The sequence below is a fragment of the Equus asinus genome, chromosome 3 (genome assembly GCF_041296235.1).
Source record: "Equus asinus isolate D_3611 breed Donkey chromosome 3, EquAss-T2T_v2, whole genome shotgun sequence".
Lineage (NCBI taxonomy): Eukaryota > Metazoa > Chordata > Mammalia > Perissodactyla > Equidae > Equus > Equus asinus.
The window spans coordinates 149,618,135-149,641,125 of NC_091792.1; the positions used below are offsets into that span (position 1 = coordinate 149,618,135).

The following is a 22,991-nucleotide window of genomic DNA, read 5'->3' on the forward strand; positions in this document are numbered from 1 at the left end:
TAGCCACTTGGAACTGTCTTCACTGCCTGGTAAGTTCCAACCAGCCTGCCTGTCTGGGAACCTGTTTTTCAGACAGTGAGTTACTACCCTTTAGTGGGTCGTGAGTTTAGTGAGACCACAACTGCTTTGTAAAAGGCAAGTAGAAATATCACCCTGTATTTCATAGAGTAACAGTATTATTTGGGTGAAACTTTTCTGGTGGGTTTTGGAGTGTGTCTGTGAATGTGTGAATGTGTGTGTGTGAGTGGCAATGTAAAGTGTATTTCTAACTGTGGGCCGTGGTCAGAATTTGAATCCTCTTCTTTGGGCATTAAGCTCCTTTGAAAGACTTTGACTTCTTAAAACAGTGAACATAAATTTTATCCAGCTGTTGCAGTCTCTGGCACGCTAGAGTATAGAACAGACGCCTGGTGAAGAGAGAGAAGGAGGAAGGAATCAAAGAATGAGTTAGCCCTGGAAAGATTTCACAGAACACCTTGTGTAGCATTTTGTCTTCCATCCCCAGGAAAAAGAACAGAATGGAAAAGAGGTAAAAGCCAAAAACTGCAGTGTATGATTTCACTGTCTGCAGTGTATGCAAAAAATGCAGTAAAGCATTTTCATTATGTTTTTGTCTTTGCCATATTTTGGTTTTCTGCTTTTTTTTTATTTATGTAATTGCTGGTTCAAAAGATGGTATGTTCATTATAAGGGCTTCTCCGTGAGGGTGAGATACCACGATCTACAAAGTGGATAAAGTGAGGTGGGACTGGAGTGGCAGTACTAGAGGAGAGAGAAATGGGATGAGAGTGACAAGGATCCTATGCACAAGGCATGACTGTCAACTAGTAGGATAGATTTTCACCTATGATTTAGAGAGGCATGTTCCAAAAGCATCGTGCTTCTTTAATTTTGGCTACAATTGTATAGATTTTAGGATTTCAAGTGGCATTTAAAGGAAAGCAGGAGATTTTTTGTATTTCTCAAAAGGGAAACAGAGTAGCACATGACACTGACTTCTTTACTTTATAGTCACACCTTGTGTATTTCAGGGGAAATTTTCATTAGACATTACTTAAGACTGCTTGAATACTTTATGGTTATTTGGTCCAAATAAAAAGGAAGTAGTAATTGCCTATTTTATGAAGATGCCATGCAAGCTAACTGAAAGTGTGAAAGTACAGGCATGGGTCACTTAATGACGGGCATGCGTCCTGAGAAATAATATTGTTAGGTGATTTCGTAGTTGTGTGAACATCATAGAGTACACTTACACGAACCTGGATGGTATAGTCTATTGCACACCTGGGCTATATAGTACTAATCTTATGGGACCGCTGTCGTATATGTGGTCCATCGTTGACTGAAACATCATTATGTGGCGCATGACTTGTACACATTATTCTCATTAATAATATATACTATTCAAAGCTTTTAATTCTTAATAACATTTTCAAAGCTAGCAATAAATCTAAATATGTGAAATTTTCATGCCTTTCGTAAGTTTGATTCATTAAGTGCCTATTATTTCTACAATCTTTATGACACTAGGCAAATTGGCAAAAGATGAGTTAGCACAAAGAAAATTACTTTAACCCCTATGCCTATTAAAAATAGTGAGTAAGTTCTTTTTGCTCTGCTCAAATTGCTTCAAAGAGAGTGGAGGGCCTTGGACCAGACAGACTCAGGCTGGAACGCCAGTTCCCTTGCTCTGCCCCACAGCCTTGGGCAGGCCTTCAGCTGCCAGAGCTGTGGTTTCTTGTGTGTCAGGCAGGGGTGACAATCGCTCCCTCAGAGAGCTGTTGGAGGATTAGGTAGTAGCAGTTACCGCCTCACCTGGAAGACCGAGAACGCAGGAGACATTCTTTCACAGCCCCTTCAGACTTCTGGGTCACCAGGTAAATTAAATGAGTATGCCCTGTAGCATCAGTAGGGGGCCAGGCTCACACTAAGCCCAGCATGGGTTTCTTTACCTCCTTCAGGGATGAATGTTTTCAGGGTTACGTTGTGTTGACTTTTTAAGGAAATTTTCTCATTTTCGTTTGTAAAGCATTTAAAAGGATGCTGTACTTTATGGGAATGCATAACATCTGAACAATAGGAACTGTAGTTGGCTCACTTCTCCACATTTCCAAACCCTGAAAGGCTTTTCTTATGTATTGTGTGTTGGCACATATGTGAATGCTTTCTTTCCACTCTGTTGACATCTCTTTGTATCACAGCCACTTGCTTTCCTTCCATTTTAACGTTGAGATCTATTGTATTGACAGCTCCAGGTCCTCATTACATGGTCAGCTTGCGGTAGATTATTGCTTGCCCATTGAGTTTATGGGGCTGGTTTAAAATGTGAAGGGGAAGGCCATTAGACTTTTGCTACTGTTGTTTACAATAAATGGTACTAATACAGATTCTTCTAAGCCAAAGAAAGGTGACTATACTTTTATTCTTTAAGAGAAAGATTTAGTCTTCATATTTACTCTCTTCCTCTGCTCTTGCTTCCTCCCCTTGGAGAGCTTCCTTCCCTCTCCCACCCTCACCCCCCCTTTCTTCTGCCCAGTCCACACTCTCCATGTGGCAACAGCCCTCATCTCCTCAGATGTCACTAAGGATCTCTCTTCCATGGAGCCTTTTCTAAATCTCTCCAAGCTGGGTTAGCCATTCTCTCTCCAGGGCTCCCCTGTTCCCTGTATACTTAGTTCTGTCATAGCAACTGTAACCGCTGCAGTGACCTCCTTTATCTACATGCTAATGTCTCTCTGCTAAAATACGAATGAGCTTGCTGAGGGCAGGAACCCCATCCTGGTGTCCTGCCTGGCTTTGTGCCCACTGGGTTGAGCATGTTACTTGGCCCATAGTAACAACTTAGCAGATGTTAGATGAACAAGTAATGTGTTCATTTCCAGTATAAGGTCACAGGAATAACAGCCACTCACTCTCCTTCCCGGTGTGCTGTCTCCTTATGCATACACACTGAAATACCTTTTGGGAACTATGGGTTTCTGGCAGTCTCTGCCTTTGGAGTGTAACAGGCAGCCCAGCAGCAAACGGGGAAAGGATTCTCAGTGACAGGAGAGTAACGAAGACCACTAGCTTTACTTGTTCAGTCTTCTACAACATTCCTTTGTGTGTAAAACAAGGAAACAGCTGCAAAACTGTGACTGTGCTGACGACAAAGACAGCATGCTGACTGACCAACTGTCATGGAGGGAAGACTAAAAAGTGTAGTCTGCAGCACATGACTTTGTAGTTTAGCATTGTACTTCCACTGTTGTGCCTAAGTCTAAATTGTTAAAAAAAAAAAAAAAAGCAAAACTATTAGGCTCTCTATATTCTGATTAAGAAACCTGGTACATAGAGATATACATATATATATTTTTTTTCTTTGAGAAAATGTGTCCTTTCTTTTAAAGGTGTGTATTAGTCTGCTGGGGCTGCTGTAACAAAGTACCACAGACTGGGTGACTTAAACAACAGAAATTTGTTTTCTCACAGTTCTGGAGGCTGGAAGTCCCAGATGGAGGTGTCAGCAGGGTTGATTTCTTCTGAGGCCTCTCTTCTTGGCTCGTAGATGGCCGTTGTCTCCCTGTGTTGTTGTGTTGTCTTCCCTCTGTGTGCATCTGTAATTTCCTCTTCTTTTCAGGATACCAGTCACATTGGCTTAAGGCCCATCCTAATGACTTCATTTTAACTTAATTCTTTAAAGACCCCATCTCCGGATACAGTCACATTCTGAGGTACTAGGGGTTAAGCTTTCAACATGTGACTTTTGAGGGGAATGTAATTCTGCCTGTAGCAGTGTGGATTTTAGCTACTTCCCATGTTTATGTAGGTCAATTTGTTGACTAAGGACACATGGAATGTTACGTGTGAGGGCATATATATGGTACCATGTTTGGGTGTCAGACATGCAGAAAGTCACTGCTCTTACAATAGCAGGGTTTGGTGGCCTGGGTGTGACTCCTTCTCCAAGCCTTCAAAAGACTTCACCCTCCTTCTGTGAAATACAGTCTTAAATTTAATGGGTGAAAATGTATAATGTTACGCAAAAATGGGAAGGATGTGGCAAGTACGCAAGAAAGGGGGAGAGATACAAACATCAGCAGTTACTCCTCAACTAAGAGTAATACCTTCTGAGTACAGCAAGTTCAAGTGCACATGAAGTTGTGTTAAAATGAATAGACACTTTACGAATTTTTAACATAAAGAAACAATATTTTGTCAATATGTATTATAGTCTTTCCCATCCATGAAACAGTCTGATGAACAGGTAACAGCAAAATTATGAAGAGTAAAATGAGGGTTAAAAAGCTTTATCTGAAAGGTTTTCTGTAATATCTTTAAAGTTTAAGGAAGTACCCAGAAAGCCACATGAGATGTTTCATAGCTCTGGTCAAGGGCAACTTGTCTTTTGAGTAATTGCCTTCTGTAGGTGGTAAACCAGAGGCTCTGGGAGAAGAACTACAAACTTGTACTTTAAAAAAGGATTTTTCATTAAAATATGTCTCATATACACAAGTAGAACTGTTAACTTCTTATTTTTGTAGCTAAGTTATGAGAAATGAATTTCCCACAACATTTAGAAATTCCTTGACTGTTTGAAATTTTAATTTACAGTTATTTAAAAAATATTTATTTTATTTTTGTTTTGTTTTCTTCTCTCCTTTTAAAATCCAGCTCATGGTTTTTGGAATCTTTCTGTGCCTGGATGCATTTCTGTATGTGTTCACCCTGCTTCCTTTAAGAGTTTTCCTGGCACTGTTCAGGCTCTTCACCCTGCCTTGCTATGGCTTCAGGTAAGTTTAAAATCATGAACTATTTTAAATGTTTAAATTACTTTTACTCCTTGTAGTTAAACTAAATAATCACTTGGATAGGTTCTGCAGATAGGGATAATTCATACAGTTTCATTTCACACTTTGGCCCTTAATGCATAAACTAAACCTGTTTATCTTTTTAATGAATATACATAATATGTTTATATAATATTTATACTTTTTATGTGCATATTTTTTTCTGAATGTTTTTGAACCAGAACTTTGCTTTGGCCAGTAAAATAAAGTTAAGAATGCAAGAGGCTGGGGCTGGCCCCGTGGCTGAGTGGTTAAAGTTCGCGCGCTCCGCTGCAGGCGGCCCAGTGTTTCGTTGGTTCAAATCCTGGGCACGGACATGGCACTGCTCATCAAACCATGCTGAGGCAGCGTCCCACATGCCACAACTAGAAGGACCCACAACGAAGAATATACAACTATGTACTGGGGGGCTTTGGGGAGAAAAAGGAAAAAAATAAAATCTTTAAAAAAAAAAAAAGAATGCAAGAGGCTGTATAGGAGAGAAGAATGGGGCGAGGACGAGAGTCAAGGGCCTCCTTGCCTCTCTGCTACCTTGCCCTGTGCCTTTGTTTTCTTGAAGTCCCTTGGCCTCCTGGGCATCATCTGTAAGGTGGGGACGGAGTTGGGGCGGTGATATCAGAATCTCCTAAAGAGCTCTTACTATAGGGGTTCCTCCTCCATCCCATTTGAGAGTCACTGTCTTAGTGGCCTAGGAGCCTTAGTTACCAATGACAAGTGGGACTCCCTCTGATTTGTGGGAGCAGAAACTCTCAAAGACCATTGTCTAGTGGGAAGGATTAGTCCGTCCAACCCAACAGCAATTAGCTGGTGAGTTGTGGTCAACCACCTAACTCCTCTAAGCCTGTTTCCCCATCAGATAAAGGGGATATTGAGAGCCCAGCATCTTGTACCACAAAGATTGGGAGATGTAGAAAGAATGCCCAGCATGGTGCCTGGTTCATAATAGACCAGAACAATATTAGTTTCCTTCCCTTTCTTCTCTACCAAGACTAGGAAGAGTAAGGTGAAAATGTTAAGCTTACATGAATTTTAGTGCTCTGTTGGTTTTGAGGTCAGAAGTAGTTTGGATTTTACTGTTTTCTTTCTTTGTACAGTTATGTCAACATGTCATAGAATGACTACACAGAGTCATTAATTTAGATTGAATAGTAGTTTAGTAATAGTACAATGCTAAATAGTAATTTAGTATTGAATAGTAATGACTCAGTCTAGTCATTCTCTCTATGACATTCTTATGTAGTTCTTAGCATAGTTGCCCAAGTGACATTTCTAACATGCATCACTTTTCTAAATACGTTTCATTCTGGAAAGTTTTAAAATTCTGAACTGGACAATAATATGTGAAACTTCATTTAACTGTAAAGTAGGTGACTATTCCATAGCATAGAAAATATATAATTAACGAAATTATTATCAATAACTTCACTATGGAAACTGAGTTACAAAATTATTGGTCAATATACAGAATTATATATTGAGTTTTTTTCTTTTAAAGACTAAAAGATTCTCTTTAAAGTAGTAAATGAGCATATACTTAATGTTTAGTAAGCACTGAATAAACACGAGTCCCTTTAAAAAGGAGCCTTAATCAGTTTTAATAAAGGAAGAAATTCTTCCAGTTTATATTAGAATTTATTGATCATGATCATATTGTGAAAAGAGTAAAAATTCTTTTTTGCAAGATTGCATAGGGTAAAACAATTAGAAGTAAGATCACATTGTTGTTATATGTGATACTTTACATTCTGTAACCTCACCTTCCAGACTGAGAAAATTATGTTTCATATTTTATTAATTACGTGTTAATCAAATAGGAGGATCTTTTTAGGAATTTAACCATCAGCTTTAAGATATTCAGGTACATCCTTTATACCTTTGGGAGAGTTTTTAAGAAGCCTTTATTCTTATTAATAAACCTTTTTAAAGACATTTGTAGCATAGTTTTGTTTTGTTTTGTTTTTTTGAGGAAGATTAACCCTGAGCTAACATTCATGCCCATCTTCCCCTCCGTTATATGTGGGACACCTGCCACAGCATGGCCTAACAAGCGGTGCCTGGGTCTGCACCCTGGATCTGACCTGGCAAACCCCAGGCCAGCGAAGCAGAATGTGCGAACTTAACCGCTGCGCCACCTGGCGGGCATCTGTAGCACAGTATGTTAATAGTAACAAAGCCTAACGTCATGGACAGTCGTGCTCTGCACAGTGACTTTTCAGTCAGCGCGAACTGTGTGTGCGACAGTGGTCCAGTGAGATTAGTACCACGTAGCCTAGGTGTGTAGCAGGCTGTACCGTGTAGATTGGTGTAAGTGCACTCTGATGTTCGCATAACCAAATTATTTCATGGTGCATTTCTCAGAACATATCCCTGTTGGTAAGCCACACATGACTGTACTATTTTCTTTTTTTTATATAAGATTTTATTTTTTCCTTTTTCTCCCCAAAGCCCCCCAGTACATAGTTGTATATTCTTCGTTGTGGGTCCTTCTAGTTGTGGCATGTGGGACGCTGCCTCAGCGTGGTTTGATGAGTAGTGCCATGTCCGTGCCCAGGATTCAAACCAACGAAACACGGGGCCACCTGCCGGAGTGCGCGAACTTAACCACTTGGCCACGGGGTCAGCCCCTGTACTATTTTCTTTTATCATTATTGGGAGGTCAATAAAATCGCTGTTTTTTCAGTTATCTTTTCAGAAGACCAGAAAAAGAAAATCTAATAAAACTACTAAATATAAATCTTCATGTGTGACTGCCTAACAAGGATGACACATGGAAATTTGGATAGTTTGGTGAAACTACCTGGCGTGAAATAACTAATGCCATGGAGCGGTGTTCACGTGTACACTATGAGCTAGATTACTTTTAGTTGTTCTTTGATCAACAGTGTGAGGCAAGTTTGTGTTCTAGCCACCTTTCAGTGAATGGCTTTCAAAGACATTGTGTTCTATGTGGCTGTTGGCATGATGAGATAAAATATTAAAAGGATATGTCACCTAAAAGCTCTCTCCCTTCTGGAGTGGCTCCTTCCTTGGGTGTGTTATTACAGTGGGTGTCCACCGAGTAAGTCACAGTGGTGCTTTGCCAGTGTTCCTCACGGGCCTCTTTCTTTAGACTTTTATTTGAAGACCTATCTTATTGCACAGGCATCTAGAATGGTGTCGTTTCTGTGTGTCCCTTGTCACTTGCGGAAGCAGGCCACCAAAGTAGCATTAGAGAAGTCTTTGACTGTGCGTTCTGAAAACTAAGAGATGTTTCAGGGAGCTGGGAAATCTTCAATCCTCTACTCCATTTGCTTTATTGAGAGTAGCTAATGGTCCCTGGAGCCAACCTTTTCTAGATCTTCTAAGATATAAAGTAAAGATGATTGCTTTTGTATATTACTTTAATAAAATACTAGTCAATCTAAATTAATTCGAGTCACATTTTAAAATTAGATAAAATGTGTTCTGTGTTTAAGAGTTTATAGCTAAAATGACACTAGAGGGCCGCTTGTTACATGCTGCATAAAGACTCCGTTAAGCATTCCTGTGCACACGATTTCTGCGATTTGGGTCAACTGAGAAATTACATTTTATGCTGTCACAAATAAATATATGACATATATAAAACGTGAAATGCAGTTAAAATTATATAACAGAACTTAAGCAATTTTAAATACTCTGCATGAGTGTAGGCCAGATTACACAGAATATGAGAATACTGCCTTGCTGTCCTAGTGCCTTGAGTATTCTTTATCAAAATTGAGTCATTTGTGCTGAGAGTAATAATATGGGTTGCAATTTATGTTTTCTTTGAGCAATTTAGAAAACAGTATCTTTTTGAGCAATATTTTTAAAATCACCAAATTTGAAATAGTTGAAATTTGAAATATAACATGAAAAATTGTATTAACAAGATTGTTAATATTATGTCTAATATTTTAAGATACTTTAGGAATATAAAAATATATTTTACTTTTACAAAATTATTATTCAGAAATAGCAAAATTCTGCCTTCTTATAGCTTCCACATTCTCTACTTCCATTAAAGGTTATTTGTCTTGACTATAGCTGTATCATGTTCCGTCTTTTTCAGCAAGCAAAAAGTGCTCTTTCCTTCAGTCTGACTTGACTTTTTTCAAAGGGATAAGAAGAAATTAAAGAGACCAGCAAAGAAGTTGATCATTTTGTTTTTTCTGTTTTCTTTTACTCACACTCCTGTATTTCAGTCCTATTTCTGAAAAAAAAAATGTTGCTATCTTCCTAGTTTCTTACTTCTTTGAAATTACTCCCAAAAAGGGAGAAAAGGGATATTTGTCAAAGTAATGAAGGTGCCGCCATGAAAGCAGTAACTCTTTGCTCTCTCCGGTGCCATTTGTTTCAGTGTCACATTAGCAGGAGAGCAGTCGTGTTGCCTCTTCGCATGTTTGATATTAGTGTTCTCGCTGCCTCAACTTGCAGAGTTATATCTGGTACAGCATTTGTGAGAGGCTTTTGAAAGCTGACAGCCTTACAGATTTCCTGCTTTAGAATTATTCTTTGAACCTATTTCTAAATCTTCTGCAAACTTGCCATGGTTTTTGGTTTTGGTTTTGGTCTTTTGCCAGTACCGACAACTAGGTAGACTCTCCATCTTTCCATCTCTCCCTAAGGCTGAGGGCCAGGGCAGTCCTGCAGCTGCTGAGGAAACCCAGCCTTCACTGCGATCGCTCCACTGGCGGGCATTTTGCCAGCTTTTGACCCTGTTAATTATTGTTCATTTTGAGATGTTGGCAGGTTAATTATCGTGACTCAGTAGTTGTGTGTGTGTTGTCTGCGAAGCATGCACTGCTTCCATAAAAAGTTACATCTGTCCTTAGTAATCTCAAGAATACTTAGAGGAAGAATATTGCTAATGAATTAACAATCTTGAAAAATCTTTGCCCCAAAATATCTTGCCATAGACTAAAATAAACACATCCAGATTCTTTAAAAGTGGTTTCATGTCTGTTTTTCTTCCCTTTTTCCCAGACAGGGTAGTATCATTTTAGAAAAACATTGGAGAAACTTCTTGAATTAGGATAATTTTTTTAATGACAAGGATGTGGAAATCAGAATGGTTTTGATTCATTATAAGAGGTATCTGTGTTTCTTAGAAGAAGGAAAGTATTTTATTTTTTAGAAAAGTAGACTGCTCTCTAGTATGCTAAAGAGGTATCAGACATCATTTTTCCAAATTCACTTAAGAATAAATAAAGAATAACTAATTGTATGACTGTTTTTAACTTACCTGCTGTTTTCGTGAATCCTTTTTCTTCCTCAAACTTGTGACTTCATTTTGTGTTTTAGAAATATAGTCACGTTTGAGTCGAAAGTTGAGGGAGATTATAGAGAAGAACGAGACTATTTAGTACCAAGAACTGATAGTTTTCTTAAAAAAACTTTGCCTAAAACATTTTAGACAGTAATAAGTATAGAGTAGATTTAAGTAATAAATGCTGGAATATTTTTCTTTTACTATTAGAGCAAATAAAATATGTGCAAGCAAATTTTCTGATCTCTCACCTCTGTTTGAGGCATAATTCTTATTTGAGTTGATGGCTTCTTTTGTTTTTTTGTTTTTGGAGAATACCCCATAGGAACTCTTGTCTCACAGAAGAACTATGAATTTCAAATACTTCAGAGTTTCTTAACCTGCTGGGTTTCCTCTGTATTCTTCACCTCCTTCAAGATAATTTTACTTAAAATTAACTTCACACAGACGCACACAAAATAGACTTTTCTCTTTTTAGATGTAAGCCTTAATTTTGCCCCAAGTGGTTAAGGCCACCCCTGTAATGCATGCAGGGAGAGCTCTTGGTAACTTTCTCTGGGGAAACAAACTGTCTGTTATTTCCTCATACCAGGGCTGATCTTCGTGGCTGATCTGTAGAGGGCAGTGTATTTGTTTTGTTAGCAAGTCTTTGTAACCTCAGGTTTTGTTTTCCCTGTTTCCTCACCATGACGCTCTAAGTAGCGTAGCAACATTACAACCTTCTCTCTTTCTTTCTCTCTCGTAAATCAGACCGAAGGGAGGAGCACTTTCACTTCCTTTATAGAGTGGAATGTGGTGTCACAGGGACTCCTTGTGGTGAGTAAACCCTGATTTTTCCTTCTATACGCTTGGCGAAATTGACATCAGTACAAATGAATATTAATTATAATGAAACAAATAACAAAACAAAACAGCATAGGCAGACATAACCATTTGGGGACGGACACATGCGGAAGAAAATGTGGTTCCCTATCCTTATGTGGTCGTAAAACTTAGTTTACAATTACGCAAGATTTGACCGTGATCTCCCCTAACATAGCAAAGTCACTCAACAAAATGATCTTTAATTATACGTGTTGGTTTAGACTTAACAGCAAATACTTCATCCCCGACGCCTCAGCGGTCACCTGAGCCTAGTTCCTTCCATATAAGCAGTTTTTATTTTGCATCGCTCCAAACACTGAACATAGCTGTATAAAACCAGTTATGTTTTCCTAGGATAGTCTGAAATTATTTTAAAGCCCAAGGAAAACTTTAATCAGTTTAAGCATGTAGTAATTATCTTTCTACCGTATGTTACAAAAAGTTAAGATTTAAAAATTTCAGTTTTGTAATTGAGTGAAAACATCTTAATCCATTTTATTTAAATTTGCTTAAAAATTATAAAAAGATTTTTGTTTCAAAAATGAGAACCTTATTTAATATTTTACATTTAACTAGGCAGAGATTATCCCATTCCTCTTGCTTCCTTTTCCTTCCTGATCTTTCTGTCTGCTGCTAGTTTTTACTTTAATCTTAGTATATTATCTTCTCCTAAAGAGAGGAGGAAAAAGCCTACCCTTGATCATCTTTGTCTATTATATCATTCTGAGCCATAAATCTACAAGCCCTTTGAAACAACTGAAACACTTTAATTGATAATTGTTTAAAATCCAATGGAAGTATTTGAATGAGTAAAAGAGAAAATTTAGAAATATAGAAAATTTAGGTTATCTAAGATTAGTTTAACTTGAAAATTTAAAAAATTTTTAAGTTCTGTTGAATATCTTGTTTAATCCTACTTGTCTTGCCTAACTCGCAGCCAACCTGTACATTAGATTAGTGGGTTTTCACTTTGTCCAGCAGTTTACTCCACTTATTTATGCGTTCGTTTGGAATTTTCAGTATTTGCAAGATGAATTGCCGGTAACTGCTATTTAGCAGGTGTTTATAAGGAAGAATTTCGGGCTGAAAGTATTGTTCAAAGGCCAATTCAGAGTTGATTAGCAGAGCTGTGGATAAGCTTCTTATGGGGTTTGAAATGCTTATCAGATAGCCATCTAAAAATATCCCAGCAGAGAAGGAAACAAATACTGGGACTGGCTCAAGGTGTTTTAACCAGGTGAACTTGTTTTGAGGTTAGATCTTATTCAGAGAGGCCATGCTATGTACAGATGTCTTTTTAGATGCTACCTTAGAAACAATTTTTTATTTTTGCAAATTTTCTTTTTCATTAACAGGGACATTTATATGAAAACAAGACCCTTGTTTCTTAAGAGTTCTGCTGCTTTTATTTTTGATTTGAATAATACTTCTTAGTTTTGAAAATCAGAGTCATCTCTGTAGCAATCAATTATGATGTTAGCAATGGAAGATTATCACCAGAGAAGGAAAGGCACAAAAAGCAGTGGATCCAGTGGAATATAGTCCTGTTTTTTCTCTTTTTAGAAATCAAGAGCAAAAATGATAGATATACTTGGTTTTTAGCACAATTTTTCTGAAGGATGACAGTACAGTGATAAATTATACAGTATTAAATTACGCTGAAAGATAAAAGGTACTGAATTGTTGATTCCTGTAAGTTTAAAAGTGCTTTTAGAGAAAAGTCTAGAAAGATAGATGGTAATGAAGAGATGTGTTCTGGAGCAGAGTGCCAAGGTTCAGGTCCCTGCTCCCACTTCTTAACTGCTGTCCGTTTCTTAACTTATTAACTGTACAGGTTGCAAGCACGTTCTTGGCTACTCTTTGCCTCATCTGTAAACTTGGGCTGGATAGTACCTTCCTCATCGGATTATTGTGAAAACTAAAATGGATATATGCAAAGAGCCCAGAATGGTGCCTGCCACGTAGTAACTGTGGATTGTAGTATAGGGTGTTTCTACAAATTTTCTGTTGTTTTTACAACTTTTCTGTTTTTTTTTTTAACTTTTCTGTTGTTTTTACAACCTGGTTTATTCCTACACAAGATAAAGCTAAATTAAAGTTGTTTATGCTAAATTTTTAAGTTTTATTTATTATGATTTTGGTTTAAAGTGTGTGGTATTGTGTTATTTTGGGATATATATTTGCAATGTTTGGTAGAGCTCTAATTTCTAACAATAGCTTGTATTAAATATAATATTCCTCCATAGATATGCTAACACGTTGCTTTGTTGCAGATGTTTATAAAGAAACACAATTGGATATATATATATTAAAAAGCCCTTTATCTCTTAAATAAAATTGCTTTGACTGAGATCTCTTAGCTAACTAGGTGCCAATATAGTACCCAAAACTCTCAGTCTAGTGTTCTACTTTAATTAGTTACCAAAATCATTTTGGTAATCAATGCAAATTCATTAATACCGTCCTAGTTTTCGTTCCTATCATTTTCTTTAACTCATAAAACATGACCTCTAGTTCTCAAATGCACAGGCCCACACCGTTGTGATTTGTGCTTGTCAGCGTACGCTCAGCTGTGCCCGCACTTCTGAGGAGCAGCTGGGTGGAGTCCTCCAGGCTGATGCTTCAGCTTGTCCCCTGGCCAGCCCAGGGGAGACAGTCATACATAGGCCAGGAGCCCGAGAGTGTTCAAGATATGTCCTTGTCTCATTGTTTGAATTAAAAATTTGTTTACCTTCAACTCTTGACAAATATAATACCTCTTCCGTTTTTAGTCTTGTGTGTGTCAGGGCAGGGAATCCCTTGACAGTCAGATAGCTCTGGGCAGCGGTCTGTGTCCTGGGCTGGGTGTTGGAGATGACAGATAAGGATTCCTCTGGGTTCCCTGAGGAGAAGAGGGCCAGAGTTTGCTTGGGAGAGACAAACGGCCTGGAGAAAAGAAAGGGGCAGAGAAGTGAGGGTAGAGATTGATCAGCTTTATCCTTGATGCAGTTTTGCCCAAAACTTCAGCTTTAACTGCTGAGAGTAATTTCGCTCAGTTTATTATGCCTGTCTCAAGAGATGTAGTCTGACTTAGAAGATTCTGACCAGTGTCTCCATTTGGGCTCATTTCTTCAGCCCAGTGTCTTCCCATCTACTTCTAGTCCTTCCTGGAACACAGTCTTCACAGAACTTGCCTCTTTTCAGGACTTGCGAATATCCCATATTCTCTCTGTAAACAGATCACATTCATCCCTGGCTGAAACCATGTGCAGTGTGCATTGTAGAAAACAACAGTGAGGTTCTTTATCAACTGCTCACAGAATGGGCACTGCGTGCATCATCCTTATCTTGTAAAAGACCGTTCCAGGTGGCCGTTTGGAAAACTTACAGATTTCTTGTTGAACTCTACAAGGGTCTTTGGACAGAAAGAGCCCATTGAATGTGGACTAGGATTAGAGAGAGCTCCAGTGAATAGGTAGCCAAGGAATACCAAATAAGTAGATCAGAAGGCTGATGGCCAGCTGGAAACTGAGGTCACCCCTGAGGTATCTGCTAGAATGTTGTCACGAAGGTGGAAATGAAGAGATTCTGCAGCTCCTAATGAAAACACTTGAGGCTTTTTATTGATTATACTATACATAACAGCTGCCAGAAGAGGAGACTGACCATTTTTGTCCTGAGGAGTCAGCCTGCAGTAGACTTAGAGCATCTTTCCCATTCTTGTCACAGTAATTTTGTATCTAGTGAAAGAAATCTTAAATTTCTTCTTTTCTCGTGTAGTTTTGCTGTGTTAGTAAGATGTTCCCGTTCATAATTTAGATTTAGCTCTTAATGCTCTGACCTCAGAAGTAAGGAATGATTCCTCTCACATTAATTAGGAAAAAACTATTTTCAGCTCATGTCACAGAGGACTAACTTCTGTAATATAAAAGCTATCCTACAAACCAGTAAGAAAAAGATTGTGGAGAGTATTCATGGAAAATATAAATAACTTAAATATATAAAGATGTCAGTCTCCCGATGAGAGAAATTAACATTGAAACTGTACTAGATACCATTTTTCACCAGATCCAGGGATTGGCAAAGATCCACAAGTTGATCAAACACTGAATCCTTGCACGTGGGCTGCAGGCTTTCTCATGCTTTTCCAGTGGAAGTATAAATTGATACAACTCTTACAGAGGGCAGTTCACCTGCTTCTATCAAATGTCGAGCGAACATAACGTTGAAATTTCAATTTTAGGAATTTATTCTACAGATACACTGTCATATGTGAACCATGACATATACATTGCATTATGGTTTATAGTTGCAAAAGACTTAGAAATCTGTCAGTGATATATTAAATAAATTATGGTGCATCCACACAGTGGAACACTACACTGCCATAGAAATATGAGTTCCTTAAGAACCCCATATGGAAGAATCTGTTATGCTGTTAAATAAAAACTACACGTACAAAGCAGTGTGCGTAGAATGCTAACATTGTGTGAAGAGGGCTGATCCAGCGTGCTGTAGGGCTTTGTGAGGGGTGGAGGCTTGTGTCATAACCATGGCAGTCCACTCACTGCTGTAAAGCCCTCTCAGCAGATGCCTGCCCTCGGTGTTCACTTGGTGAGGCTGCCCACTTCTAATAGCCGTTCTGGTTGAACATCTTCATAGTCTGAACTTGGGCAGGAAATTGCACATTGTTGAGTGTCAGTCAGTGTAACTTCCTTTGTTAGTTTGAAGTTTTTAAAAGATCAGCCTAATTCTCATTAGCTTTATATGCCAGTGTATGTCCAGTAAAGATGATTTATTTGGGGGAACATATTAAATAAAACTCATATTTTTATTCCTTCTTATATGTTTCAGGGACAGACGTTTGCTCCAGCCTGCCCAGGTGTGTGACATTTTGAAGGGCGTCATTTTGGTCATCTGCTATTTCATGATGCACTATGTCGACTACTCCATGATGTATCACCTGATACGGGGGCAGTCGGTCATCAAGCTCTACATCATCTACAACATGCTTGAGGTGAGGCCCTCACTGACTGCCCGGAAGTCCAGCTCCCAGCCTGCACAGGCGTGGGCGACAGCACACAACTGCCAGCTTCCAGTACACAGTACTTTCCTACCGGCTCTGGTAACAGTGCTTCTGGCCTTTAGTTTTCGTACCGTCACTTGAGGACCTTGTTACAATGCACATTCTGATTTAGTGGGTCTGGGCTGGGACTGGAGAGTCTGCCTTTCTAACAGAGGTGCCTGTGCTGTGGGTCCTGGGACACACTTAGAGTCGCAGGTCCTGAGGATGTGATGTGTCCTTGAAAAGGGAAGATGGGCACCTGCTGCCTGGATGTTTCCAGCCGGGACTCCCTTGAGAACGTAAATTGTCAAATGGGAGGGAAGTTTGTTTCACAAATTCATTGGAAACCCCTGTGTGCTTTTTGCCAAAACTTTAAAAATTATGAAGAATGTGTTAGGATTATCTGTGTTTGCTCCAGTAGATTTACATTTTAAATTGTTTTGAAATTTTTACATAGAGCAAGTAAATGTAAGTTTCCCAATCTCTGTAAGTACTTAACATTTTTAATACAGTATACCTCACTTTAAAGCAGTCACTGTGAAAGTCCGCATTTATACAAAAAATAAGCAATTACATGAAGCAAAAAAGTGCTTTGGTTTATAGGCAGAATCTTCATAAGTTTTTAAATGGTAAGCTACTCTAGGTTAAGTAATAAACTTTTAAGATTCAAATTGTGTTTTCCTATAGTACTTTTTAGGGACACAAGTGAGGTTGCCCTGTCTTTTCAGTTAGTCACGAGTGGAGTTTTCCTAATGAGTGGACAGATTTCTGCTCTGAGGCTGCGTCGCTGTAGGAGATGAGCGCTTCCCATCTCTTTACAGAGCCATGGAGCTCTAACTATCCTGGCTACTCCCCAGTCCACGACCGAGATGGTTTGAACCCCCCCAGCTTCCTGCTGTAGGCTTGTTGCTGGACACTTGCTTTGCCCCATCAAGTGGGATGCAGACGGCGGGCCTGGGTGCAGTTTATGAAGCGCAGTAGCCATCCTGCTCTCCCCGCCCTCTCACCAAGAGAAAAGCCGAGGCCTCCTCTCCTCACCTTCTGCTGTTTGAGTGGCTCTACATACCAGGGCCCTACTAGTCTCCTTTACTGCCTTCCCTCTTAGGGAGTGTGGGTGATAAGGGCTTCTCCTCACCCCTACACTTAATGTGCATGCCTTCTGGTTTACAGGGCCCTCTACAAGGTGGTATTATTAGTGTGATTAAGAAATAGGCCAAGAAAAAGGATCCATGAATTACTGATCGAAATGGTTTAAACACTCAACTCTAGACTATGGCTGATGATATGGTTTAAGCACAGTGGACAAGAGTCCAGGCTCTAGTCTAGAGATAAACTGCTTCCAGTCCTGGTTATGATCCTATTATCCTGCACACGACACACAGCTGCTGGTGGCTGAATGTCTCTAATCCTCAGCCTCTCATCTGTGAAATGGAGATACTAGGAGAGTTATGAGGATTAAATGAGACAGAACGTAGAAAGGGCTTAGCACAATGCCAGGCATATGTGGTAAGAGCTCCTAAGTGGGAGCTGTTATTCTGCATTTGGCAAATATTTCATTGACACTTACTGTGTGCCAGGCACTGTCTTAAACCCTGACAATACAGATGAGAACAAAGCCTGATCTCACAGAGCTTATATGCTACAGGTGGGAGAGAGACAGTGAACGGGAGGTATTAGGAGATGAGAAACACCATGATGAAGAAGACAGGTGAGGCGTTAGAGAGCACGGAGCCATAGCGATCGGATGGTCTGGGAGAGCCCTCTCCTAGAATGTGACATTCCCACTGAATCCTGAACGATGTGCCCTCCTATATCCTTTCTTCTTTTCATGTATCATACTATGTTCATGGAGAGCAATACCTGAAAATGTCTTTAGGAAGCAAATCTGCATATTCTGTGTAATAAACCTCCAACAAATTACAGCTGTTGTTGTTTACAGATGTTAGGTGTGCGTCAAGTGGGTCAAATGATCCATTGTCCCAAAACATGTAAATTTGAATCTTGAATTGGAATTTAAAGAGTTAAAACCAGAGGGACTTTGATTATGATGTGTCCTCTCCCTTTTATTTTTGCTACCATGTGGGACTTTCCTTATTACAAACATAGCTAATTAGATAAAGTCTCGTTCAAATAATGCAAGAATTTGAGTACTCCCTGTGTGTCAGAGAATAAAGAAATGTCAGGAAATAAGGAAACAAACATCTCTGCTATTTTGGAACTTACCTTCTAGTTGGATTTAAAAAGTCAGATCACCAGTATTTGAGTTGTATCTGAATTTTAATGACATATTTAAATGGAATATTAAGAAACACCTTGTGAATAATGTTTCTTTAGGTAGCAGATCGTCTGTTTTCATCATTTGGACAAGATATATTAGATGCTCTCTATTGGACAGCAACAGAGCCTAAAGAAAGAAAGAGAGCCCACATCGGGGTGATTCCGCACTTTTTCATGGCCGTTCTCTATGTCTGTATCCTTTTAGACTTTCTAGAAATTCCACTAGTTAATGCGTATTCTGCATTATTTTATTTGTTAGCTGTTTCTCAGATTTAAAGATGTGTGTGTGTGTGTGTTTATCCTGAAGATGAATGTGAAATAATCTACTTTCTTTTGAGAAATTGGTTATGATGTTTGTAAGTTAATTTAAAGAGCCTCACGTATGCATGACCGTCTTCACTGCTAGAAAACAGTTCTAGTCTCAGTGTAACTGATTATAAGGAAGGATTTTAGGATAAAAGTGTAGTGTATTTATATATACTTTACATTTATGTGTATCTATATAACTTCTGTACTTACATTGGAATTTTTCCTGAAGTTATCTTTATAACTGTGAATTCTTTGTTTAAAACTTGGACTTAAAATGGACTTAAAATGTATCCAATTCATCAGAAGTAAAATTTGAAATTGGTTGGGGAGGAATTTTAGAGGTTTTATTTCCCCCTCCTCCGCTCTGATCTTAAAGCTTTTCTTTCGGAGAGTAAGTGCTTTACTATATAACACAGTGTCCCTCTGTGTGTAGCCGTACATGTATATTTACAGACACATGCACCTGCACTGAAGTTCCACGTGGAATCAGAATTCGTTCACAGAAATGTGTCGTGTGATTTTTTTCATACTGTCTCCGAGAGAGTGATACTGGCAAGAATTGGATTAATACTTGGGAAGTTAAAGGACTAAGTAGGAAGGTTTCTGTGAGATTAAAAGCTTGTTCCAAGTATAATGAAGTAAAACGGTTACTGTTCTAACTTAAAGCATTCCATATGTATATGACTGTAATTCTGCGACTTGTGGATGTGTTCAAAAACGACATAGGAAGGAGAATCTTAATTTTCAGACATTTCTTAGTGTCTTACATTCCCCATCCCCTGAAGACCCATAGAGGAAAATCACTTCCAGACTAACTTTTACTTTGTGTTCTGTTCTATTTTAGCATGCAAATTATCGTAATTTAGACTGTATATATATATATAAATCTCTTCTTTCAGTATTTACCATAATTCATTCCATTTATTTAACAAACTTTTTGAGGTCCTGTTTCCCAAGCTTTGTGCCAAGTGCCAGAGACCGTAGAGAACATGACCACCATGTCCCAGGATGCACAGTCTTGGTGATTGGCTGCACAGAGATTCCTTTCTGCTTTTGTTTGTTTCATATGGGTTGCATACATCTTATCCTGTCAAATTTATATCAACTATAGCTAAAGCAGAGAAATTATAAAGATAATAAAATACTTACATAAGACTTGATTTAAAAAGCATTGTCGTCTTTTTCTCCCATTATTTACTGTCGAAATTTTAAATTATTATCTATTAATATAATATGATAACAGACTTAAGTTTTTTCCTTGACATCACTTACTGCTAGTTTTGCATGCAATTCTTATAATGGTTCAAGCAACAACTCTCAACGTAGCTTTTAACTCACACAACAAGTCACTGCTTACTATCATGATGTCTAATAATGTAAGTAAGAGATTTTATTTTACATTTTTGAGGGTATATGAGTACTTTAGCAGCAGTGTTCTGGATGGGATAAAATTAGTTTTTAATTATGCTCCAGGAAGTTTTATATGTAACATGTCCACTTTTAAAGCTGTTATAATGATAAAAGTCATATTTCTGTTTACTATTTCAGTTTGTTGAAATTAAAGGAAGTGTCTTCAAGAAGTTTGAAAAGAACAATCTTTTTCAAATGTCAAATAGCGGTATGTACAATTAGATTCTCCTTGCAGCTTTATGCAGTATTTTGCAATTCATTCTGAAACTCTCGTGTCATGTTTCCTGTGAGCCACTGTTTCTTTGACTTAAGCTGTGCTTTCTCTTATTCTCTCATCATCTTTACTAAGTTTTCTTATTATTTTGGTTATTGTAATCTTAGGATGTTTAAAATGATAAAAAAATTATAGACATTTGTATAGCACCGTACAGTACTTTCAGAAGCTTCTCATTAATCCAGAAATTTCTTCGAGGCAGCTAACATTATTCCATGTTATAGATGCGGAAGCTGAAACAGAGAAAGTAATCTGACTCTCCCAAGGTCACCCACATAGCTACTAAGAGCAGAATTATGACTGCACACCTCAGCTTGTCTCTCAGTTCTGAGGTTTGTCAGTTATGCCTTACTGCCTCCTTTCTAATTCTGAAAAAGTGTGAAGGCACAAAGTATATCTCTGGAAACATTCTCTTATATAGTTATGAAAATCAGAGAGCTTAGTGTCTTGGTTTTCAAAGTGGAATCCTGGAGAGGAGTCCCTGAGACCCTTCCAGGGAGTCTGCAAAGTCAAACTGGTTTGATAAGAATACGAAGACGTTAGTTATCTCTTTCACATGTGGACATCTGCACTGTGGTGTGAAAGCCGTAGTGAGATATCACTGCACACCCACCAGAGTGGCTGGTCCTGGAGCCTGACAGTGCCGATTGTTCATGAGGGTGTGGAGTGACTGGCATTCTCATGCACTGATGGTGTGAGTGTGAAATATTACAGTTGCTCTGGAAAACCTTTTGGCAGTTTCTTAAACAGTTAAACGTTTACTTACCCTATGATGCAGCAGCAAGAACATGTTTTCGCAAAAGGGCTTGTACAAGAATTATTATGGCAGCTTTAGTCATAGTAGCCCCAAACTGGAAACAACCAAATCCTACTATCAAGAAGAAAGTTGATAGACAACTTTTGGTATATCTACACTGTGGAACACCACTTGGCAATTAAAGAAAACTGTTGTATTCAACTATATAGATGAATCTCAAAAGCCTTATACTAAGTGAAAAGAGGCCAATCACAAAAAAGTACATTCTGTGTGATTTCATTTATGTGAGGTTTATGATCAGACAAAATTAATTCATGATGATGGAAACAGAAGAATGATTGCTTATTGGGGATGGGAATAGACTGGGGACAGGGGCCAGTGGTGGCCCTTGGATCTTAGAGCCCTGAAAGGCAGTGTGATCCCCCTTTCTGTGTTCAAGCGTGCACTGCCACGCTCTGTGAATTTGAAATAAAAGAGGAGGGGAGGGAAAAGGAGGGAAGGGACTAAATTCTAGGTTTTTTTGGTCAGCTTCTGGAGTTAATTGTGGAATATATTGATTCAACTAGAAGAATTTCATTTGTTCATATTTTTTATTAATTTATATCCATATCCTGCTTTGACTAGGCACTCTTATAGAGCTTTAAACTAGATGTGCAGATAAGTTTTAGGGGTTTTCAGTCTTCATGTATTGTGAGGAAGAGATTGTGAACAATTTTTAACCTTATCGCCAGCTTGTTGATGTAATTAATATCACTTTTTCTTTCTTTTATAAACAGGTCCCCCAAATTACACACTCTTAGCTTAGAAAGATTAGAGAGTCAATATTTGAGTTTTAAGAAAATTCTGAAAACAATGGAATATTGCTCAGACAAGGCATGTGAGTTTACAAGAAATTCAGGAATATTTGGCTTAAAATGGTTAGTAATCAGCATGAAAAAGTTTTACTTTTTGTTAGAGGTAAAATAGTTCATGTTACAATGCAGAGTGATCTGCATTGTACTTCTTTCTATCTCCCTTCAGGTTTTATAAGAATTTAATTTTATGTAAGGTAGGTTTTAAAACCCACTCCCAAGTGAGAAAAATATCTGTCTTAGGCAATCTTGCTGATATTTCAGGTGGCGCTCAAAGATTAAAGGGGTAGGTAGGGAATCCCTAAAACCTGCTTTTTCACATGTTGACTCTGAATATATTGCCTTCTTCACATGCATTAGCAGCTCAAAAATGAGAGCCATTCCCCAGGATACTGGTAGTCACACACCACATTCATCAAAACAAAATTCATCAGTCTTTATTAATCTTTACAGTATCTTGAAATAGTCTGCTTTTCTAAAATCTGTTTTTCCTTAAATATCTCTCTATTAAGATGGAGTTTTTTCTCCTTTATCAGTATCCTTTGAATTGAAATGCTTGTAGGTTTTCTTTATGTTGGTCACTATCATGTGTCCAAGAATCAGATATGATTCATTTAAACACTGCTATTGTTTTTGTTTCATTATATCAGAATTCATAAAAATTATATTGGCTTATTTGAAATAATATTTTAAATTTTTCAAGGCAGTTTCTTTCCAGATAATTCTGTAATGAACGAAGTCAGTATTATGTACCACACTTGGTAGAAGCATCAGAAATGAGTGTATTTCTTTGCTAAATTTGTTTATGGAAATTGGAAATCCAAAGGACTTAGCACACATACAGACGCAGCTTTGTGAGTAATCATACAGAATTCCAACTAAGTGTACATTGGCAAGTTTAATTAATCCCGTGAATTAAGTTCCACAGTTAATTATAAGTAGCAGAGAATACATTTTGTTTCAGATTATGGAAATTATTCTAGGACAGACTTTTCTTAGCTTCTTCCTTTAGCCTGTATTCCCTTTTGAAATCACAAAATAAATTGAACATGTGATTTTTAACCTGTGTGCTTTAAGCACCACACCTGCTTCCTCCCAGTTTTGCGA

At 38.2% G+C, this 22,991-nt stretch overlaps 1 protein-coding gene across 1 annotated transcript in view; it reads left to right on the plus strand.

Annotated features, from left to right (window-relative positions):
* TAPT1 (transmembrane anterior posterior transformation 1) overlaps nt 1-22,991 on the plus strand; it is a 61,780-nt gene that overhangs the window by 21,448 nt on the left and 17,341 nt on the right. Inside the window, exons 3-7 of the mRNA XM_044767787.2 lie at nt 4,654-4,772; nt 15,796-15,958; nt 18,341-18,476; nt 19,871-19,968; nt 20,141-20,210. Coding sequence (XP_044623722.1) covers nt 4,654-4,772; nt 15,796-15,958; nt 18,341-18,476; nt 19,871-19,968; nt 20,141-20,210 — 586 coding nt within the window. The remainder of the gene's footprint in view (nt 1-4,653; nt 4,773-15,795; nt 15,959-18,340; nt 18,477-19,870; nt 19,969-20,140; nt 20,211-22,991) is intronic.